Genomic DNA, 20,531 nt, shown 5'->3' with positions numbered 1-20,531 from the left:
AGAAGTGAAATTTGTTGTGAATGTACCTGAATGCCCAGGACATCCACTGTCCTATGAGAAGTCATTAACATTTGCTGAGTGTCTTCTATGTACCAGGCACTGAGTACTATGGAGGATACAAATTGAAATGAAAGATTATTCTTGTTCTCCAGATGCTTACAGCCTCCAGTAAGAATCATATCACATGTCCATTGAGGATAAAATGTCAGGTAAAATAAATTCCATGAAGAAGAACGAAGTGCTAGGAAAATCCACAGGTACGAATGATTAATGCACGCTGGCCTGGGGATGGGGAGGAGATGGGAGGGAGTAAGGATGAGACAACTCTCTATCCTAGAATTCTGGGAAGTGAGAATTTAGAGTCATTTTTTTTCTTTTGTTTTGTTTTTAATTTAGAGCCATTTTACATCTGTTCTTAGAGAGAAAGAGATGAAGGGAAAAACCAGATGTCATCAGGATAAAAAGATAGCACAAAACAGTAGATGATAGACACACCTTGCACATGTGTACTAATTCATTATTTCAAAAAACATATCCACACTAGCAATTCAATCATCAAGATTTATTCACACTTGGGGATAATTAAGACTTTAGTGTCATCTTAACTAAATGTCTAGCTCTAGGGTTAATTTGGATCTTCTTTCAAAATAAAGCAATGTTAATGGATTAATTCAAAGAAGTAAAGCTCTTCTTTAATAGGTTTTTCTTTAGCAACCTATCATTTCTAGGATTTTAGAAAATAACTCACCAAGGAACAAAATTAATCTTTTCAGGTCTGTTGACTTAAAGACAAGTTGACACTGTGAGAAATAATTTCCAGGGTAGATTACTATAAAATGAAAATTTAATATGTCTGCACCAGTGAACTCTCCCAAGATAAATTTGCAAGATTGCCTATGACTTTCAATATTTTATTCTTTCAGTAATTGTCCAGATGGCACAACCCACTGAGTGTTGACATTACAATAACACAGAAATTAGTTAAGACAGTAAAAATGTGATTTAAGGAAGAAAACCAATATCAATATGTAATAATCTTAAATTTAAATAAGATATGAAAAGAGATATTAACTAAACTTTATGTCCCTAGAAGATTTCACTTCGATATGCATAGTTATTTGTTGTGAGGAATAAAAGATAGGACATATCAAAAAGTACTGAAGGCTATAAGGTACCTTGAGAGTGTGCATAATAATTATTTGATGAAAGTAATGGGACATAAACTAATATCTTTTAAGCACCTACTAGGGAAAGCCCTGTGCTAGATGCTACAAAGCATCCAACATAGGTCATTCCTTAGTCTTGCAACAGATTAGCTACTATCTAATAGGGAAGAAAATTCCAAACCTGGGCCTAAACCAAACCTCTGGAACGGTAATAAAAATTATAATAGTAACAGTAGTTAACTATAATGATGTTTCCATTTATTGTTCACTTTTTCTGTGTCACATGCAGAAATAGTGAATTTCCCAGTAACATCAAAATAAAAAAAAAAAAAACTTAAATATCCCTTCTTTTTTTCTTGTTCATCTCTTATGCATGTATTATATCTAATTATCTAACCCTTTCCGAACTATTTATATTTTTTAACACAGGACCAGTAACAAGTTATACCTTTTAATTACTTAGACCATATAAATTCTTAATATCACTTTCATTTAAAACTGCCTTTTAAAGGATGCCCTTTCACTGAATCTTTTCAAACTCTGTTAAGTCAACCTTGATGTTGGATTAATGGCATGAAATGGTCCAAACTCTGAGGAGTTCATATTCATTTGGTTTTGAACATGGGTAAGATGGTTTTCTCTTTCTGTCCAAATTCCTCCTGTTTTTTATATGAAATACCTTCCTCAAAACTGCATGTAGTCTTGTTTATCAAAGGAGCACACTGAAGTGACTTTAGGATACTAGACTATTGATGGTCCTCATTCCTTTCATGGGTCTCAACTCTAGTGCTGAACTTGTCTTCCAAAAGATTGATAGTGTGTTACTTCTTAAAATGGTATTATTTTCTATGTGGCTAATATCTTAGCTGTATTGATAACTTTCAGAGATTTCACATATCCTGGTATTCTCATCTCTGCACTTTTCCCTTCTTGGCTTGAATTTTCACCTTTTAGTACAATTTGGAATCATCTGTAAATCTGAAGAGTCCAGATGTCTATAAAGATAACATTTAAATGCTACGATAAAATGCAGCACAAGCTGGGATTCCCCAGACTTCCAAAACACTGTTTATGACCGCACTATGTTTTCTTCCTTTTCTATTGTCCCTTAACCATGCCAAAATACTCCCAACATTGCCATGTATAGTCCTTTAAAAAAAAATAGAAATGTAGTGATGACTTTTGGAAATCCTAAAATAGTGAACCAATTGCTCCTTTCACGACGTCGAAAAAAAGAAGTTACAATATCAGTGAGTCTCAATATTTCCTCATAGAATCGTGGTTATATGTTCGTATTTAACTAGGAATCCTGTCAGATTTCGGGGGAGGGGGAGGGGAACTAAAGGTGCATCCACATGGTTCTTTTCTAGAAAGTTCCTTAAGAATAGAAATTCAGTATTCTGTAGGTGCAGGGGTGTTTGTCCAGTAAATTATGCATTTTGGCCCATTGTTAATGCTTTACTCTTGAAGTAGAGAAATCCATCTCCAGAGATTTATGGCTGCTGGCCATACAGCAATGAGATGGGTCAGTTGTGTTAGAGATAGGCTTTTCTCTAGGGAGGACATCATAGGGAGAAGCTGTGGTATTCTGAGTAAAAGATAAGGTAATAGAACTATTCCAGACAACCAACATGGTTGGTAGTCAGAGAGAAGTCTTATTTGTAGACTTTGAAGGACATACTTTTGTATTTGGACAGAGTTTTCCCGACCTGGGATGGAGTTATTTGGAGAACAAAATCAACTCCAATTACAATTATATTCACTTGAAATATAAAAGAGCAAAATCAGATGTTCAGAAAATGCTGCAGGGAAGCAGAACCACTATTTCCCAGTTACCTGGAAAGAGAAACAGTTCCTAGTCCTTGTCAATATGTTTATTCAAAAAGCCAAAGCTAAAATCAAAGTGCTTGGATATTCCTCAACTTGCAGTATTTCTTCCAACATTCTGGTGAAAATAAGATAAGTAAAAGCTTGCCTTTCATCTTGGTCATATCAACTTGATCCAACCATATTATAAAATAAATCATTTCTCTACAAATATAGGGAGAGCCCAATAAAAGTCTAACCTTATCATTTCCCAGTAGTACTGAGCTATTAAAAAAATAATTATCTAGAATATATGCCAGAAAGTCCAAGCGGCTGAGATTAGAATTCTTTACTATTTCTAATCACTTACTGGTGCTATTTTATAACAAGGAAGAGTGACAACCAAGAGAGAGTGAAAAAATCTTTTCACAGCAAAGATAATTTAAATACCTAGTTGATTATGTGACAGACAATTCATCTTCTCCTCTTGTTCCTCAGCTTGGTTGACTGTGTAGTTACTATGTGCCAATTGCTTTGTCACTTTGTCAGAGAGGTGTAGCAAGAAGATTTCAAAGAAAGGATGCGCTTTTTGTAAATGTTCATGTTCAGGTTTGCAGATCTAGTTAGCATTTCTTGTTTTCTACAAGAATTTCTTTTTCAGGACTAAACTCTAAGAACTGCCAATATTTTTATAGTACTTTAAAAAAATTTATTCCTCATAAATTTCCCCTCTGCATTCTTGAATTTTCCTTGGGATAGCATAAAAACAAAATATTACAGGCATAATTTCTGCCAACATATTTTAGAATTATTTTCAAAATCAATCTCTTTCTGAATTTCTTTATACTCCATGATAGCCATTCCAATGGTAGATAAAAAAGTAAAAAAAAATAATAAAAAAATATTTTACAGTAAGCTGTCAGTTTTAAAAAGAAGCATCTTATAATTACCTAGATAGCCTTACAAGCTCCACAGAGAAACATTCCAGATTACTCATTTTTATTGTCTTTAAACTGACTCCAAATATAGTTAGGGTTAAGTTATACAAGGCATCTTTAAAGCTGCTCTCAAAAACATTTAGATGCAAAATATGTACTCACTAAAACTTGCATTGGCCTAGTTCATATGACCAAGCTTGCTCTTTTTTCTTCTTATTTCTGCAACTATCCACAAGACAAATTTAAACCTACATAGATTGTTCCTCCATGATACTAACAAATATGCACACAACCCTTAGAGGAATAAAGGAAAAGAGGCAGGGCATATTTAAATTATTACATTCAAAGGCAACTTTATTTTTTAAAGATATATTTTTTTCATTTGTTTTATAGTGAGAGAGGGTGAGCATGGGCGAATAGGGTGGCAGGGCAGGAGGGTGGAGAGAAGGAGGGAGAGAGACAATCTGAAACAGACTCCATGCTGAGTGCAGAGCCCAGCACAGGGCTTGATCTCCCAACTTTGAGATCATGACCTGAACCAAAACCAAGAGTTGGATGCTTAACTGACTGAGTTACCTAGGTACTCCAAAAAGCAACTTGATTTTTAAGCACATATAGACTGCCTAGTTTTCATATACATGACTGAAAACAGCAAGGCATCACAGAGAACTGTGTACATTGTTAGATGATCAAATTAATAATAAAATATAAGTGATTCCATATCCAGTGATATAAATTATCACAGTTCCTATTTCTATGCAATTGGAGTAACTCAACATGTCACTTCCTTTGATACCAAGCATGTTGAGAGGATGAGTAGGACAGAGAGGGAAAAAGTGTGGTCAGAATGAATTCCAGAGAATTAAAATACTTTTCTGAGCCTTAAGGCTTGAGACTAATAGAATATTATTCAGCCTTGAAAAAAGAGGAACTTTTGACTTTTGTGACAATACACATGGACTTGAAGAACATTATGCTAAGTTAAATAAACCTGACACAAAAGAACAAATACATGATGCTATGAATATGAGGAATCTAAACTGGCCAAACTCCTTGAAGTAGGGAGTGGAACAGTGGTTGTCAGGGGCTGGGGAAAGGGAGAAATGAAGAGGTATCAGTGGAAGGGTACTAAGTTTCAGTTACACAAGATGAGTAAGTCCTAGAGATCATTGTGCCTGAGTTAACATTGTATTGTATAACTTTAAAATTTGCTAAGAGGGTAGCTCTTATGTTAAATGTTCTTATCACCCCCAAAGGAATGAATGAATGAATAAATAAATAAATAAATAAATAAATAAATAAATAAATAAAGCAGGAGGAAAGGTTAGGAGGTGATAGATGATATGTTTATGGCATAGATAGTGCTGATGGTTTCACTGGTTTATACTTATCTCCAAATTCATCAAATTGTATACATTAAATATGTACACCTTTCTGATTTTAAAGATTTTATTTATTTACTCATGAGAGACACAGAGAACAAGGCAGAGACATAGGCAGAGGGAGAAGCAAGCTCCCTGCAGGAAGCCTGATACAGGACTCAATCCCAGGATCCCAGGATCACCACCTGAGCTGAAGGCAGACACTCAACCACTGAGCCACCCAGGTACCCCTAGCTTTCTTATGTTAATACTTACATATATAAAGTAACTTAAAATGAAAAAAAGACTTGAGGCCAGCCAAACCCACACAGACTGTTATACACCCTTTCTGATCACAAATTTTGGTCTTGCAAATTGGTGGTAAGTCTTTTTACAAGAGCACATTTAAAGTAACCAATTCAGGGCAGCCCAGGTGGCTCAGCAGTTTAACGCCACCTTCAGCCCAGGGCATGATCCTGGGGACCCAGGATGGAGTCCCATGTCAGCCTCCCTGCATGGAGCCTGCATCTCCTCCTGCCTATGTGTCTGTGCCTCTCTCTCTCTCTCTCTCTCTCATGAATAAATAAAAAAAAATCTTAAAAAAATAAATAATCATTTCAGATGAGGAATGGAATTAGTTACAAAAGAAGAATAGTAAGGAAATTCAACACCTTAATTATCAACATTTGTGATGGATAACCTTCTCAAGCTAATAAAAGATAGAAATATATGAAATGCAGGAATGGCTGACCAGAACTCCCTCTTAATTTTTACCATTTTCTCCTCTATTTACAGTGCTTGGTGTTTTAATTTTTTTTTTTAATTTATTTATGATAGTCACAGAGAGAGACAGAGAGAGAGGCAGAGACACAGGCGGAGGAAGAAGCAGGCTCTATGCACCGGGAGCCTGATGTGGGATTCGATCCGGGGTCTCCAGGATCGCGCCCTGGGCCAAAGGCAGGCGCCAAACCGCTGTGCCACCCAGGGATCCCAGTGCTTGGTGTTTTAGAACAAGCACCAGCTTTTTGGCTCCTGAGAATTTGTTCAATAAATTCAATCTTCAAATATGTTAAATAACCTGAATTAATAGTATTTTTATTTGATAGCTGTCAACAGGCAGTCCAGACTTTTCTGACCTCAGTAGGCTGTTTCATAGGCATGGTCCAGTTCAAGTTTGAAACTACACCATTTACAAAAAATTGAGAAAAGAATTCTGGTTTATTTCCTGCTTAGAAAATAACATTGGAAACAGCAATTTCACAGTCAATTAATTCAAGGAAATGCAACTTACCCAATAGGTGAAGGCTTATTTCACCATGATCTAGAATAATTGAAATTCTGAATATCCAGAATACGAGAACATCTGAATGCCCTAAAGAATCACAGAGTGTCATGACAAGAAATACATTTCATTTTCAGCTAGGTTAATCTGTGGGGAGTAGGGTGGTATTGGTGTTGGATATTTCTAGAGATATTACCTGAGATTTGGTCAAGCTTTGGTTTTAAGTTTATCTATCATAAACACAGTGATGGCATCACCCCCACAATCTTCCATAGTGCACAGACCATGATCCATCTTGTATAAAGCAGAGTAATGGAGAGTTTAAACCTCATGTGCTGATTTGTTCTCAAAGAAAACCACTGGAGTCTTTATCCCCTGAATACTAGATCTCCAGACACAGAACAATGTGATTCCTAGTCACTTACATGAGGACTTGATGGTTCACCTTGAGCCCATCTCCCTTGATGTTCCAAGTGAACTGAGGCAACAGTCCTACACGCCAGGACTTCAAGAGCAAGCATATATGAACCACATATTCTGCTCACTCCTAAGTGATTCTATTCCACAGGGGTCCATCTTTGGTCCTCTGATTTTCTCCTATGCAAAACTTGAAAAGATATCTTATCTATTTAGCTTCTAACCAACAATCTACCCAGATTGTTGTATCATCTACTTGTTGTATTACTAAATACTCATGGATTCCAGATATGTATATTCAATAGCTGGACATCTCACTTGGTTGTTCTGTGAAGATCTGAAACTCAAGATGTTCAAAACCTATCATCTCTTCTTCATAATCTCCATGGAAAGAGAGAGAGAGAGAGAATTTCTGTTTATCAGTTCATTTGTAAAAGGCATCATTGTGCATTCATTGTTAGATCATAAATACGGGTGTCTTTGTTGGCAGTGCCTTCTTTATTAACCAATCTGAACTCTCACTAATCTCCCTCCTCATCACCACCATGGGCCCCTTCCTGAATTGCTAATGAAGTCCCTCCTAAATTCTTAAGGTTTCTTATACATCAGATTTCTTCTTCAATTCCACTGACCCTATGGGTCAGGCTGTTGTAATCTGCTGCAGATTGCAGCCTAGCTCCCATCCTTGTCTCCCTTCTCTGCAAATCAGCATTTACTCCTACATTTTCCCCAGACAAACTGCCATTAAAAAATTTTTATAATCCCATTTCCCTGCTTAAAAGTCATCAATTGCTCCTGACTCTTTACAGGATAAAAGTCTAATTCCTCAAGATTCTTACCACTGCTTTCAGTTCTAACTTCTGCTCTAGACTTTGCTTGCCTCATTCTGTGTCCAGGTCACTGCAATTTGTGAAGTTCCCTGAGCTTAAAGGGCCCTTTCACACCTTGAGTTTTTGAACAACTGTTCCCCTTTTGTCTGACTAACTCTGATTCATCCTTTACAATGAATCTCAGATGTCACCTTCTCCAAGAAATACCTCTGACCCCAAGAGCATGGGTTAGACTTCACACACTCCTCAGCACTCTGGGTGTTGAAATATCATGAAAATTATCTCACCTTATTTGTCTGTCTGCTTACTAGAGAGTGGTTTCCTCAAGGTCAAAGACCATGTCTTACTTCTTTGTATCTCCAAGCCTGGCAACATGTTCACAACACAGGAGGCTCCTGAGGTATGTGTAATTTATTATTAACAAATAGAAATCTATAGAACCTGAGATATAGCCTGCTCTAGAGAACTACCTTAAAACACCATGAAATTAATGCCCAAATTCCTGTTCATGTGATTTATATTATAAATAAGGATAATAACATTAGATTCCAGAGGAAAAAAAATTTTTACACAATTTCAAGGCCAAAAACATTGACAAAAGTTTTTTTTAATCCAAATAATTTATGTATGTTGATAAAGCCACACAATAGTGTAACTACTTTCGCAATCCATATGAATGCCAATATTTCCTCTAAAATTACAAGCATTAGTTACTCACTTAACAAATATTTAATTAACATCTCCTATGTCAGAAATTGTTTTTGGTGCAGGGGTACAAAACTGAGTAGAGAACCTTCTTGTAGTTTACATGTAGTACTGTAAATGTCTAGAAGATAGACATTAATCAAATTCTACCATTAATGAGTTTATAAGTTGGAATAAAGTACTCCAAAAGAAAGTAATGTCATGTTATGAGAATACATAAGAAAGGAAACTGGCCTGGACCTAAGATGAGTAGGTCTACACTGACCAAACAGGGAAAGGGAAGAAGCATTCCAAAAAACAGAGGAAAAAGCTTAACAGTGGAAAGCCCCCAGAGCAAGAGAGAGCATGATGAAGAGATGAAAGTGGCCCTTGTGGCCACAACCAAAGAAGTAAGAGAAAGTTCTCTGTGAAATGAGGTCTGACAGGCAGGCAGGGGATGCACAATGCCACAGTCAGGAACCTTATTCAAAGAAAAAGAAAGTATAAGATGCAGAGTAGACATAGAGACCAGTTAGGAATCAAGCTGATAATTCAGGTGAGCATAGGTTATACAGTGGACTCCAGCAATGCAAGAGCAGATGGGAAAAAGCTAATAGATTTGATGGCTGCTTAGAAGAAAAAGTTGACAAGACTTGTTGATGTAACAGTTATGAAAAGAAAGGGCTATAAAAGAGAGGTCAGGGTGACTCCAAGGTAACTCCAGTACTTTCTGCCATATGCCTTCTTTTCTGATACAGAGCACAGGGAAGGGGCTGAGAAAGAGAAGTGAATTTGTTTGACATATTGAGTGTGAGGATTCTTTGGGACATCTGTGGTATAAGGAGTTGAATATACTGAAGTTCCAACAAAAGATCTACACTAGAGGAATATACACATTTGCATAAAGTTTATAATTAAATCTATAGGCATGGAGGCATTGATGAGGGAGAAATTATGGTAAGATTTCCATGAATGCTTTGTCATTCTAGCTATGTCATGAATAGTCTAGTCTGTTGTATTCCCCTCCCCACCCCAAAACACACTCTGGTTTCTCTGAATCACAGAGTATATATGGAAGGGAAACCTGGATATCATTATGCATAATCTCTCTATTTTAGAGGAAAAGAAACCATGGCCACTTTCCCCAGGTTATGAAGTCATCAGAGAGGTAAAACAAAAGCCAGGTCTTTTTGTCAAGCACTCTAGTTTTTACTTGGAATGAGGACATGTTGGGAGATAAATATAAGGGTCTCTAGTACTTATAATTCTACAGATTCTGATATGTGTTCATTCATCATGATGAAAAGACACAGGCTCCAGCAAAGGACAGAACTCATGGGAACAAGCCAGAGTGCTAGCAAAACAGAAGCACTGAATTGAGCTGATCTTGGTTTGAATACCAATAAGCTGTGCAAAATTGGGCTGAAAAGTTGAACTCTCTGACCCCTCCCATTTCCTTCCCTATGAAATAAACAAACAAACAAACAAACAAAAAAAGAAATAGAGATAAACAATAATTACTTTGAAGTGCTATAAGGAATAAAACTAATATACTAAAAGCCACTAACCATATAGGAGGCTCTTAAATTACTAATATTTTCCTCTAAAGTAGAAAGAAATGTTTTTCTCCATTATATACATGATATGTAATATAAAAATAACATATAAGATGTAATATATAATACATAATTATATAATATAAAACTAATTGTTATTGTAATTATATATAATATATAAGTAGCTGACATTTTAATATAGAGAATCAAAATAACACTTATAAAACTATTACTATTAAAAACAAAATCCCAATGTTTGATTCAAACTTTTAAAACATTAACTACTGAAACATTTATTTCATCAGGACTTACACTCTATTTACTTTATGTTTATTAGACTCCTAAATTCTACAAGTGTCCATGATTGTGAATCATCAGAAAATCTACATCCAAAAATTCTTCCATATTATTGTGATATAATGTATTTTCCAGAAATAAAGCACCAAAAAAGCCCTATCTCAACATCTTGTTCTTAAGCAACTGAAAACTACACTGTCAGTTTTAATTCATTCAAATATGCATATAGCCAAGGTGAATGGTATAGTAGTAAAATACTATCAAAGATGAACCAAATGTCATGAAAAATGTAAAATTAATAATTTCCTCTTATCCACAAACTCATGCTCCATTTGGATTTGGATCTATATTTTGCTTCCACTCAGAGTTTAAATACAAAGGATTCGTGGCTGATATGAGTGTCATAGTTTGCTTTTCCAAAGAATTTTAGGCAAGAGATGAATAAATATTGTAAGTTACAGGATATGAATTCTAGAGCAATAGTTACCTCATATGAATAAGGCTTCTGAGATTCATTTAGGGAAAATCCCACTCCTCAGATACTTCTGGATTTATTCCTTATCTACCTTCAAAACATGACTTGAAGCAATTTACAATATTAATCCCTCCCATTCTCTCCGTTTCTCTCTCTCTCTCTCTCTCTCTCTCACACACACACACACACACACACACACACCAGATTAAAACAACAACAGCAATAAAAGCCAAAAAAAAGAAAAAAAACAAAACAATTGGAAGGAAAAAGAAGATAATATATCAGTGAGGAGTAAGGTGAGAAAGTACCAATAAAATGTTATATTTAGCAAATGAACTTCCTTGAAACTAGAGAAAACAGGAAAAGGAAAATACAGTTTATACATTACTTATTGTTTTATAAAAGGAAAAGCTAAGTTTATCTTCAAAGAAAAAATATTCTTAGTATTTATGATCAAAGAAGCATATGCTATGGTTCCTCTCATAAGCAATTTGATGAACATGAGGTAAATATCTTTGATTTACATTTGCAAAAGTTAACAAAGTAGTATGTAAATAATCATTTCCCTGCCTACTTTAAAGGCTTATCATTATGCTCAAACATCATAAGGTTATTTCTTTTGGCAGGTAAGGACATGTAATTAGCATTCTTGATTGAAGATCCGATTATATAGTAAAGGCATTTAAACAATTATGCTCCCACAACTGACTTCTAAACCCTTGTGAAAAGAACTCACCTTAGTTGATTGTACTTAATTGAATCTTGAGCACCAACATATATACAATATGTCTCTTTCCCACTAATATTAAAATATTAGCCTTCAAAACCCAGTATAGTAGATAAAACAGCAGGTATTTGATCACTATTTGCTGAACTGAAATAAAAATCCTAAAGAAAAATAAGGTTATCAGGCCTTCAAGACTAGAAGACGTCAATCCTATAAATACATATTTTTTAGCTAAGAAATACTGATTCCCTGGTTACATCTCAGTCCTAAATATCTCCAGTTAGAGTTTGGAAATTTGCATTCTAAGAACCTCCCCCACTGAATCTGTTTCAAATGCGGGAAAAATCTGAAACAGAAAAGGAAAGAGAACACAGCTAAACAAAAGGTAGAAGTTTTACTGTGTGTGTGTTGTGGGAGATATGCACCCCCAAAGGAGGTGTATGACTGCAACATTGTCTCCCAGGAGACTGGGCAAGGGCTGCAAAGCCAACCAGAAGCCAGGACTTTCTGCTTCATGTCCTCTGCTTCTTTTCTCCCTCTGTTCCGTTGCTCTCATCTGCAGACAGGCTTGCTTTGCTTTTCTCTGCAAATCCCATGCCCATGCCCATTATCCAGCCTGCAACTTTACATCATCTCAGTGCCAGAAACACACACAAATGAACTGAACTTTGGGAAAGTCAACAGAAAGAGTCCCAGGAAAGAGAACTGATAGGCCAGGCTCTGGGGAGCTGAGCCAGAGCTAAACTGGAGGGGTCCAGTCACATACCACAATCAGAACAATCAGAACTGCCTGAGTTACTTCTGCAGGTGAGAAAGTAATTTTGTGAGAAGCAATATGACTGGATCCACCCAAAGATATTTCCTACCCCCATGGTTCAAGGATCAGCATGGAGGATTCATCCAAAGACTTTTCCTCTGATCTTGGCACCTCAGAAACCAGAAGGCCGAAATTAAGTTATAAAACCTAAATAGTTAGAAAAAGGCTTGGATGTTTAGCTGAAGGAAAAACATTTATCAGGAGGGGGAAAGCCATGAAACAAAAACCCGAAAGCCCAAATCACATTTATATTATCTGTGTAATGATATTCTTTGACATGACTCTGGATCTGGATCTTAGATAGTGGGAGAGGACAGGATTGCATTATCACTTTCACAATATAGCTGTTCTCACCAGAGGCAGGTGGGGGAACTGCTTGGCTACCCTTACATATATATTATGCAGAGGTCCTTCCAGGTATCACTGGATAGTGCCATCCCCTCTGTTAACAGATGGCTGTTAACATTCGTCAATCTTAGATGCTGAGGAAGTTCTTAGGTAGAGAATAAAAGAACTAGATTCTTCTTCCTAATCCCTTCTCCTTTCCATGAACAAAACAATCAAACAAAACCAAAAATAAAACAACAACAAAAAACCATTGAATGGATTGGGATGGATTTGATTGAGGTGAGATGAAAAAAATTTAAAAAGAAAAAATAATAAGGGATGCCTGGGTGGCTCAGTGGTTGAGAGTCTGCCTTCGGCTCAGGGTGTGATCCTGGGGTCCTGGGATCAAGTCCTGCATTAGGCTCCCCAGAGGGAGCCTGCTTCTCTGTCTGCCTATGTCTCTGCCTCTCTCTCTGTGTCTCTCCTGAATAAATAAATAAAATCTTAAAAACAACAATAAGAATAATCAGAGCCCTTGAAGCTCTAGAAAAATCTGCATAAGCCAGTTGGCCACTGTACCCGACGCTCTGGGTAAAACACAGGTGTTGGTCTGGAACCCAGTCTGGCCTTGCTGCCCTGCTTATGGCAGTACTTCTTAAGCTTTAGTGTTAAAATTGAGGTTCTGATTTAGTGGGTCTGGGGTAGGCTTATATACTACATTTCTAATAAATTTCCAGATAATGCTGATTCTATTGGTCCATGGACCATGTTTTGAGCATCAAGACTTTAGGGAGTTTTAGTGGGTAACCTGAAAGAGCTGGACTCACAATACTTGAGACTCTTCCCCTGTAGAACAGCCCACAACAAGACAGACTCCTGAGAATCACATCACCCTCCTCTCACACATGACATCATTCATTCATCACAATTGATTTCTGATTCTGCTAAGGGCAGTGAAGTTAGCAGATCATTGTTTCTTTTGGAGCTCTGCAGAACATGAAGCATGCCTAGAGAGAGGAGGGAGAGGCAGAGAGAGGCAGAAGATCAAGCAGCAGGTGGCAAGTGGGATCACAAAAGAACAAAAGGATTAATCCCAAATAATTATAAGAAATATCAGGAAAAGAAAATCACTACAGAAGATCAAAATCTGCTAGCAAAGTAGATGGGGCTTTAGACCATTATAATTTGGTGATATTACAACAAAGAGGTTGGTAAATACTAGACACAATACTATTATGTCAATTAAATCTACAGCAAAACAGGTAATTAAACCTGTGACACAGAGACCTCCTGAAAACTTTCTAGAAAACACACAATGGTAATTAGAAACTAAATACATTAATATGAAAATGTCATTGATATTCTCTTTATGTAATAACTACCATTGTTGTCTTATGTTAATCAACATTAAAATAAGCCTCAGGCACTTCATGGCTCATTCTGCATCTATGTGTCCAATCTTACCTTTTATTTAAGATCTTAATATTGTCAATTAAGCATTCTTCCAGTAGGATGCTACATCAGAACTGTAGAAAATTATGGTACTGTATTGGAATTGTATGAGGTATTGCTACTTGAAGAACTCAACCAAAAATTTTAGATTTACCATGAGAGCAGATAACTCAAACTTGCAACCCAGCTTAATCTGATGAGCAAAACTTTTTTTGCTCAGTCATTTTTGTTTATGGATATTGTCATTAAGAACTCCTGAACTGCCATGCCTTCACACAGGCCATGCACTATTGACCTGACCACAGTTCCCAGGAAGATGGGTGGGTAACTCACAGCATTTATATGTCTGGATTCTGATTGCATTTAAGTTTGCAACTTCTGCATTAGAGTATTTAAGGAGGTAAGTTCTCTCACTGGTCATTAAAATATGACTGATTTTCATATTTGTGTTTAGATACAAAGTTAACTCTCTAAGTTGCTGACTCTAAGGAGCTTAATATTTCCTAGGGGATATAGGACATTATACAAAAATGTAGCACAAAATAGAGCATAATAACTGCTATAAGAGAAGCAAAAACAAGTTTTTGTAAGACCACAGAGAATGAAGGCTCAGGATAGTTTTCTCAAAAGAGTTCTCTGAACTATCTGTTAAGGAATGGACAGAATTTCATAGTCAGAATGAACTTGAAGTCAGGAAGTGAGTCAGTGAGAGGGTGTAAGAGATGGAGTAAAGCCCCAGATGTGAGAAAATACAGGCTATCATCAAAGAAGAGCCGGAAACTGGAGCAAAGTGGGCATGAAAGGCAGTAATAGGAAAAAGAGGGCATATTTTGTGAGAGCTAATGTCTTCCTACTGCAGCTTTTGCCTGGTCCTTGTTCTCTCTCCCTTTCATCAGAGTAATGCAGCCACTAAACACCAACATCTGGGCCTGCCTCTTTGTATTCTGGTCCTAATTACTACCTCTCACCAAGGCTGAAGACCTGATGGCCACTGTGCTTCCTTCAACCCTTGTCCACAAGGAAGCACCACAGAACCCTCCCTCATTCAGGAACCCCATCATGCATCTCCTCCACAGGCTCGGTCCAGCCTCCTTACCCTGCTGACTCACCAGATCTGAGGGCTCTGGTCTGATTCTGCTTCTTCTCCAAGCCATGCTAGCCTGGGCCCAGCATGCCTATGTCCCACAGCTTGGGCATCCCCAGCCTTGTGGAGCCAGAGCACAGATTTCTAACTCATCACTACCATTTTCTCTAGAGTTTCTCCAGTCACTTCCAATCAAACTATGGAGTTTCCCTATTTCTACTTATGATCCCTTAGTCTCACAGTCATCCAATTAAAAAACAAAACCAAACAATATTGGGTAATGTCCTCTTATAGCCTATATGTCTAGTTATTTAACAGATGCTCATGTTTCTTCCTCTGTATTCCTTCACTCCTCAGATAATGGAACGTTGGTACCCGTACTATTCCAACACAGACCTTGGACCTACCATGGTGACAACAGCCCTCACTCAACACCAATTTCCCCCGAGCACCTTCATCATAACGTGCTCTGCGAGAGCATGACACATCTCCACATTTTCCATGCATCAGAATTAGATTCTTGGGTTGGCTTTCAAAGACTCTCATCCTGACCCAAGTCTTTCTTTTCCATCTCTACAGCTTCTCTGCACACTTCTATGTCTACATATTCTCACCCTGGTCACCTCCAGTTCTATACAGTTGGTGGTCTTGAAGCTGATATGACTTTTCACTTTTCTTTTTTTAAACTTTATTTTATTATTATTTTTTTGACTTTTCACTTTTCAAATTGGGCTCACCACTGTTGTTCAGGAACCCCTTCCTGACTGATTTTTTTCATCCTTTTTTTTTTTTTTTTAAGTAGGCTTCATTGCCTAGCATGGAGCCCAAAGAAGGGCTTAAACACATGATCCAGAGATCAAGACCAAAACTGAGACCAACAGTCAGACACTTAACCCACTGAGCCACCCAGGCATCCCTTATCCTCCTAATCTTTCTATATAATCTATACCACATTATTTCATCCACCTTTAATATCATCTTCTGTTATTTCACATTTGTTCATTATGTCTCTCCAACTGACCCAGAGTAAAGTCAAGTCATGATTTTTGTTTGTTTTGTTTTACTATTACTCCAAGGGTCCAACATGATGTTGAACATGGGATGGGTTATTTCACAAGGAGTTACTGAATAATTAGAGAGAAAGTTTCAATACTGAGTGGCTAGAATTGATTTTAAATAGTTATGTCAAAGGTGCTAGAGAAAACAGTGCTGCACTGAATACACACTTACCAGAGAAGACGCTAGGTATCTTGGAAAGAAAGCTTTTGACAGTACGAATAGGAATTCCATTTTTTTCATCTTGCATGCGAGCTATGACGTCTTCCATCTAAATAACAATAATAAAATAATTAAAATCTTTTAAAAGTTGAACTTTCTGAGAAAAATCAGTTTTCATAATAACTTTTTATACCAGTCTTGCCCAACTAAGTACAATGCCATATCTTTGCCTTCCTATACTTTGTCACATTAATATTTTTAGTTTGATTAAAATAAGACAGAGAAAAGAGTATGAAAAGTGGCCATTTTAAGGTCCATTAAGCTACTGGAAGGAATTCTGTGCTTTGAATATTACCTCTCTCCTGGTTTCATATTCTTTGGTTACAAAGGTTGAGATAAAAGAGTGTTTATTTTTGAAGCTGTCAGCTTCACTGTCATAGCAAAACTCTCACTTTTGTCAATGTTATCTCTGTGGAACTCAGTGAGGAAGAAAATAGAATCCTTAAAAGCATCTCTGTAGATTTCATCTTCCATAAAGAGAGTTTCTATGATTTGGTTCAATGCGAAATCCTTTTACCTGCCTAGAAATGCAGGACCCACTGCTAGCAACTGCTGCTTCTCTTGCCTGGGCATTTACTGAAATGTGATATGAAATACACACATGCATGCACACACACACACACACACACACACTCATAAAATGAATGTAGTACTGTAGCTTTCTGCCCATTTAGTAAATTCTGCTGTATCTGTTTCAATCCAGTTAGTACACTCTCTTTTGCTTTTGAAAAGTTTTCACAGTTTTAAAGAACCATACTTTACAAAGCCTATTGCAGAATTTAGATCTAACATTTACTCAGATCATAATCCCTGTGTGTTTCTATACCTGTGGCAAGCCTAATACACACAAATACATAGAAGTTGTATTACGGAGCTCAACAACCATTCACTCATTGACATCCATTCACTCATTCCACAAACAGCTATGGATCACCGACTCTAGATCAGACTTACCAATGGGCACTGTGGATATGAAAATGAATAGAATACAGTTACTGTCCTCAAAAGATGTCAGAGTCAATATTGAAAACAATGTAAAATTTGAGTAACGTTTGTCATTTATCTAATAGTGTTGTACCACTATCAATCTTCTGTTTTTGGTAATTTTGCTAGGATTCTATAAGATGTTTACATTATAAGAAGCTATGTAAAGGGCATCTGGAAACTCTCTGAACTATTTTTGCATCTTTTCTGTAAGTTTAAAATTATGTAAAAAAAAAAGTTAAAATCACAGTCTAAACTTTATATTGGTGAATTACCAAATTCCCAACAACACAGCTTTACAAGGATTTTCAACTAAGAATTCTTATTTGCCTGGATAAGTGTTTCCAGATGTATTAACATAAGAAACTGCTCACAAGAAACTGGAGATGTGGGAAGAATGGGTTTCTGAGTCAGATAGGTCTTCATGAGACTTGGCTTTTCTTGTGACCATTCATGTTCACTTTTGAGCAAGGTGAGCAACCTCTCTAAGTCCACTTTCTCACCTTTAAGTGGTGTTAATAATATTTATAGTAACTCCTTCACAATGTTCATAGGGTGGAGTTGGGCCTGGGTGGGGGATAATGTATTTTAAGATTAAATGATAAAACATAAAAAATAAAATAAAAAAATGATACAACATATATAAAACACTGTACATAGACAATAAGCCTTGGACTACAAATGTCCACATACACCCCCAATGCTTAGGGATGTTTATTCCCCACTCCTCAGGGTTATTTTTTTCTGTTTTTTTGGGGGGGTTGTTGTTTTTTGTTTTTGTTTTGTTTTATTTTGGTTTTTATGTGGAGGAAGCACCACTGTCTCACTCTCCTGCCTCTTTCTGCCCCTCACACCTGCCACTCCAGGGAAACTGGGCTGACTTACCAGGTGAAAGAGTTGGGATGAGAAATTTGTTGTGGGCCCATCCCCCTTTTATGGGGAAGGCTACATCCAACTCTGCTGGTGTGAGAAACCTGTCCTAGTGAGTGAGTACAACTGGTCAGGATTGAGTTTCAGGTTTAAAGTTTATGTGTGTGCAAATATTCTTCAATAATACATCAGCAAATACAGGAGATATTATGATGCCTTTCTGCCTTAGGCTTTGGTTGTGATTTTCAACTAGTTCGGAATTCAGAAAATGAAGGGATTTTTTTTTTCTATTGGCCCTCCAAAGATCCCACTAATAGCTAAATCTTTTCATGTAATAAACACATCTTCTCTAAGTATAGAAATATGAAAATAGTTAAACTTTTCTGATGTTGTGTTTTGTTACTGTTTGCCTTTCATTCATTCACCTGTCACAGTGTCCAGGAATGAAGAAAAAGCTGCTTCACCTTGTCAACTGGCAGCTTGTAAATACTTGGATTATGAGTTTAACAGTTTAAACCAAGTCATATTAGACAGAGAGGGAATACTCTCTGACCCCCTTACTAACTGCACACCCCAGGATGTGGCAACAATCTCCTCTGGTTGGAACTCAATTAAGGTTGGTTGCTATGAGAAGAGAGGTATTTTCTCTGCAAAGTCATACTGCCTCTCAGTTTATCGGATTCCCAAAGGAATGAGGTTAGGAATCTGGGAACTGAAAGTGAGCTCTGTGGTTGTATTTTAGAAGTTTCAATCGTTCTGAGCGATAATTTCCACAAAGAAAAAAAACTCCATGTGAAAGAGGATTTGTCTTCTAAACTGAAAATGTGGTCATTAAAATGTATTCAGGTATTTTTATCTTTATGCAGATATGATTTATTCATGAATCTTACCATGGTCTAGAATGGGCAACAGACAAACTAAACAACAACAACAACAACAACAACAAAAGCAAAGACCAGGACAAAAACAATCTAGTTTCTAAAAGCTGAAATGGTCCCAAAGTTTAAATATAAAAACACATCCTTGGGGTGCCTGAGAGGCACAGTTGGTTAAGTGTTCAACTCTCAGTTTTGGCTCAGGGTGTGATTTCATGGTTGTGAGACTGAGCCCTGCGTTGGACTACGCACTCAGCTCAGAGCTTGCTTGGGACTCTTTCTTCCTCTGCCTCTGCCTCTGCCCCTCCCACTTGCTCTTTCTCTCTCTCTCTCTCTCAAATAAATAAATCCTTAAAAAAATGTAAATTAATAAATTTTTAAAATCCATCTTATTTAATAAAGCCTCCTTACAATTCACTTGGAGTCTATTTATTTTTATCTTAAGCATGGTTTTAACACATGGTTATCTGCTTTCCCACTATTTGCAATAGCAAATCAAGTGAGAGAGAATTAAAAGCAGACAAACTAATAGAGCAAGCTGGGCAGCAAGAGGGATGAGACACTGCACAAAGTAACACCAATAAATACTAAAACTCTTTGGGACAATTTATTTTTTAAAAGACTTTATTTATTTATTCATGAGACACAGAGAGAGAGAGAGGCAGAGACATAGGCAGGAGAAAAGCAGCTCCATAATGGGAACCTGATGTGGGACTCGACTCGATCCTGGTACTCCAGGATCACGCCCTGGGCCGGAGGAAGATGCTCAACTGCTGAGCCACCCAGGTGTCCCTCTTTGGGACAATTTAAATTTAAGGCCAAAGGACTCAGATATCTCAAACATTCCCAAAGAAGATATTTACACATAAACACATCTATTGATTGATCAAGCTATCATCCGTCATCTTCATGAAGGTGCCATTGAGTTGTAAAGGGCTAGACTGTTTTCAATCTCATAAGCCTATTTCTAGGGTGAGGAAGATTTCAGCACAGGATGACAGAATGCTGAGCTATGGACAGGACATCTGAGCATGCCTGGTCACTGAGGCTCACTCTGAGTCTTCTTCACCCTTCAAATAAGAAGTTGGAGGGATCTGATCAGTAAGATTTCTTCTAGCTATAAAATTACTGAAATCTGGAAATAATCAGAACTGGGCAAATCTCCTCACTTAAGTCAAAGAGCCAGTTCCCTATCAGAGACAAATAGATGAGCCCATTAAATTGATCAGGATCTTTTACAAATTGCTTCCAATTGTCAGCACATTTTAATAAACATCAATGCAAATAACAACATGATTAAGAACA

The 20,531-nt window shown here is 37.0% G+C and overlaps 1 protein-coding gene across 4 annotated transcripts in view; it reads right to left on the bottom strand.

The window, feature by feature from the left end:
• The window catches only part of RGS7 (regulator of G protein signaling 7), a 506,096-nt gene that overhangs the window by 256,177 nt on the left and 229,388 nt on the right, over positions 1-20,531 (bottom strand). For all 4 annotated transcript variants that reach the window (XM_041773485.1, XM_041773481.1, XM_041773474.1 and 1 more), the window contains one exon: positions 16,450-16,546. In XM_041773485.1, the coding sequence (XP_041629419.1) occupies positions 16,450-16,546 (97 nt within the window). The remainder of the gene's footprint in view (positions 1-16,449; positions 16,547-20,531) is intronic.

Source organism: Vulpes lagopus, chromosome 1 (genome assembly GCF_018345385.1).
Source record: "Vulpes lagopus strain Blue_001 chromosome 1, ASM1834538v1, whole genome shotgun sequence".
NCBI lineage: Eukaryota > Metazoa > Chordata > Mammalia > Carnivora > Canidae > Vulpes > Vulpes lagopus.
This window is presented reverse-complemented; position numbering and strand designations above follow the sequence as displayed.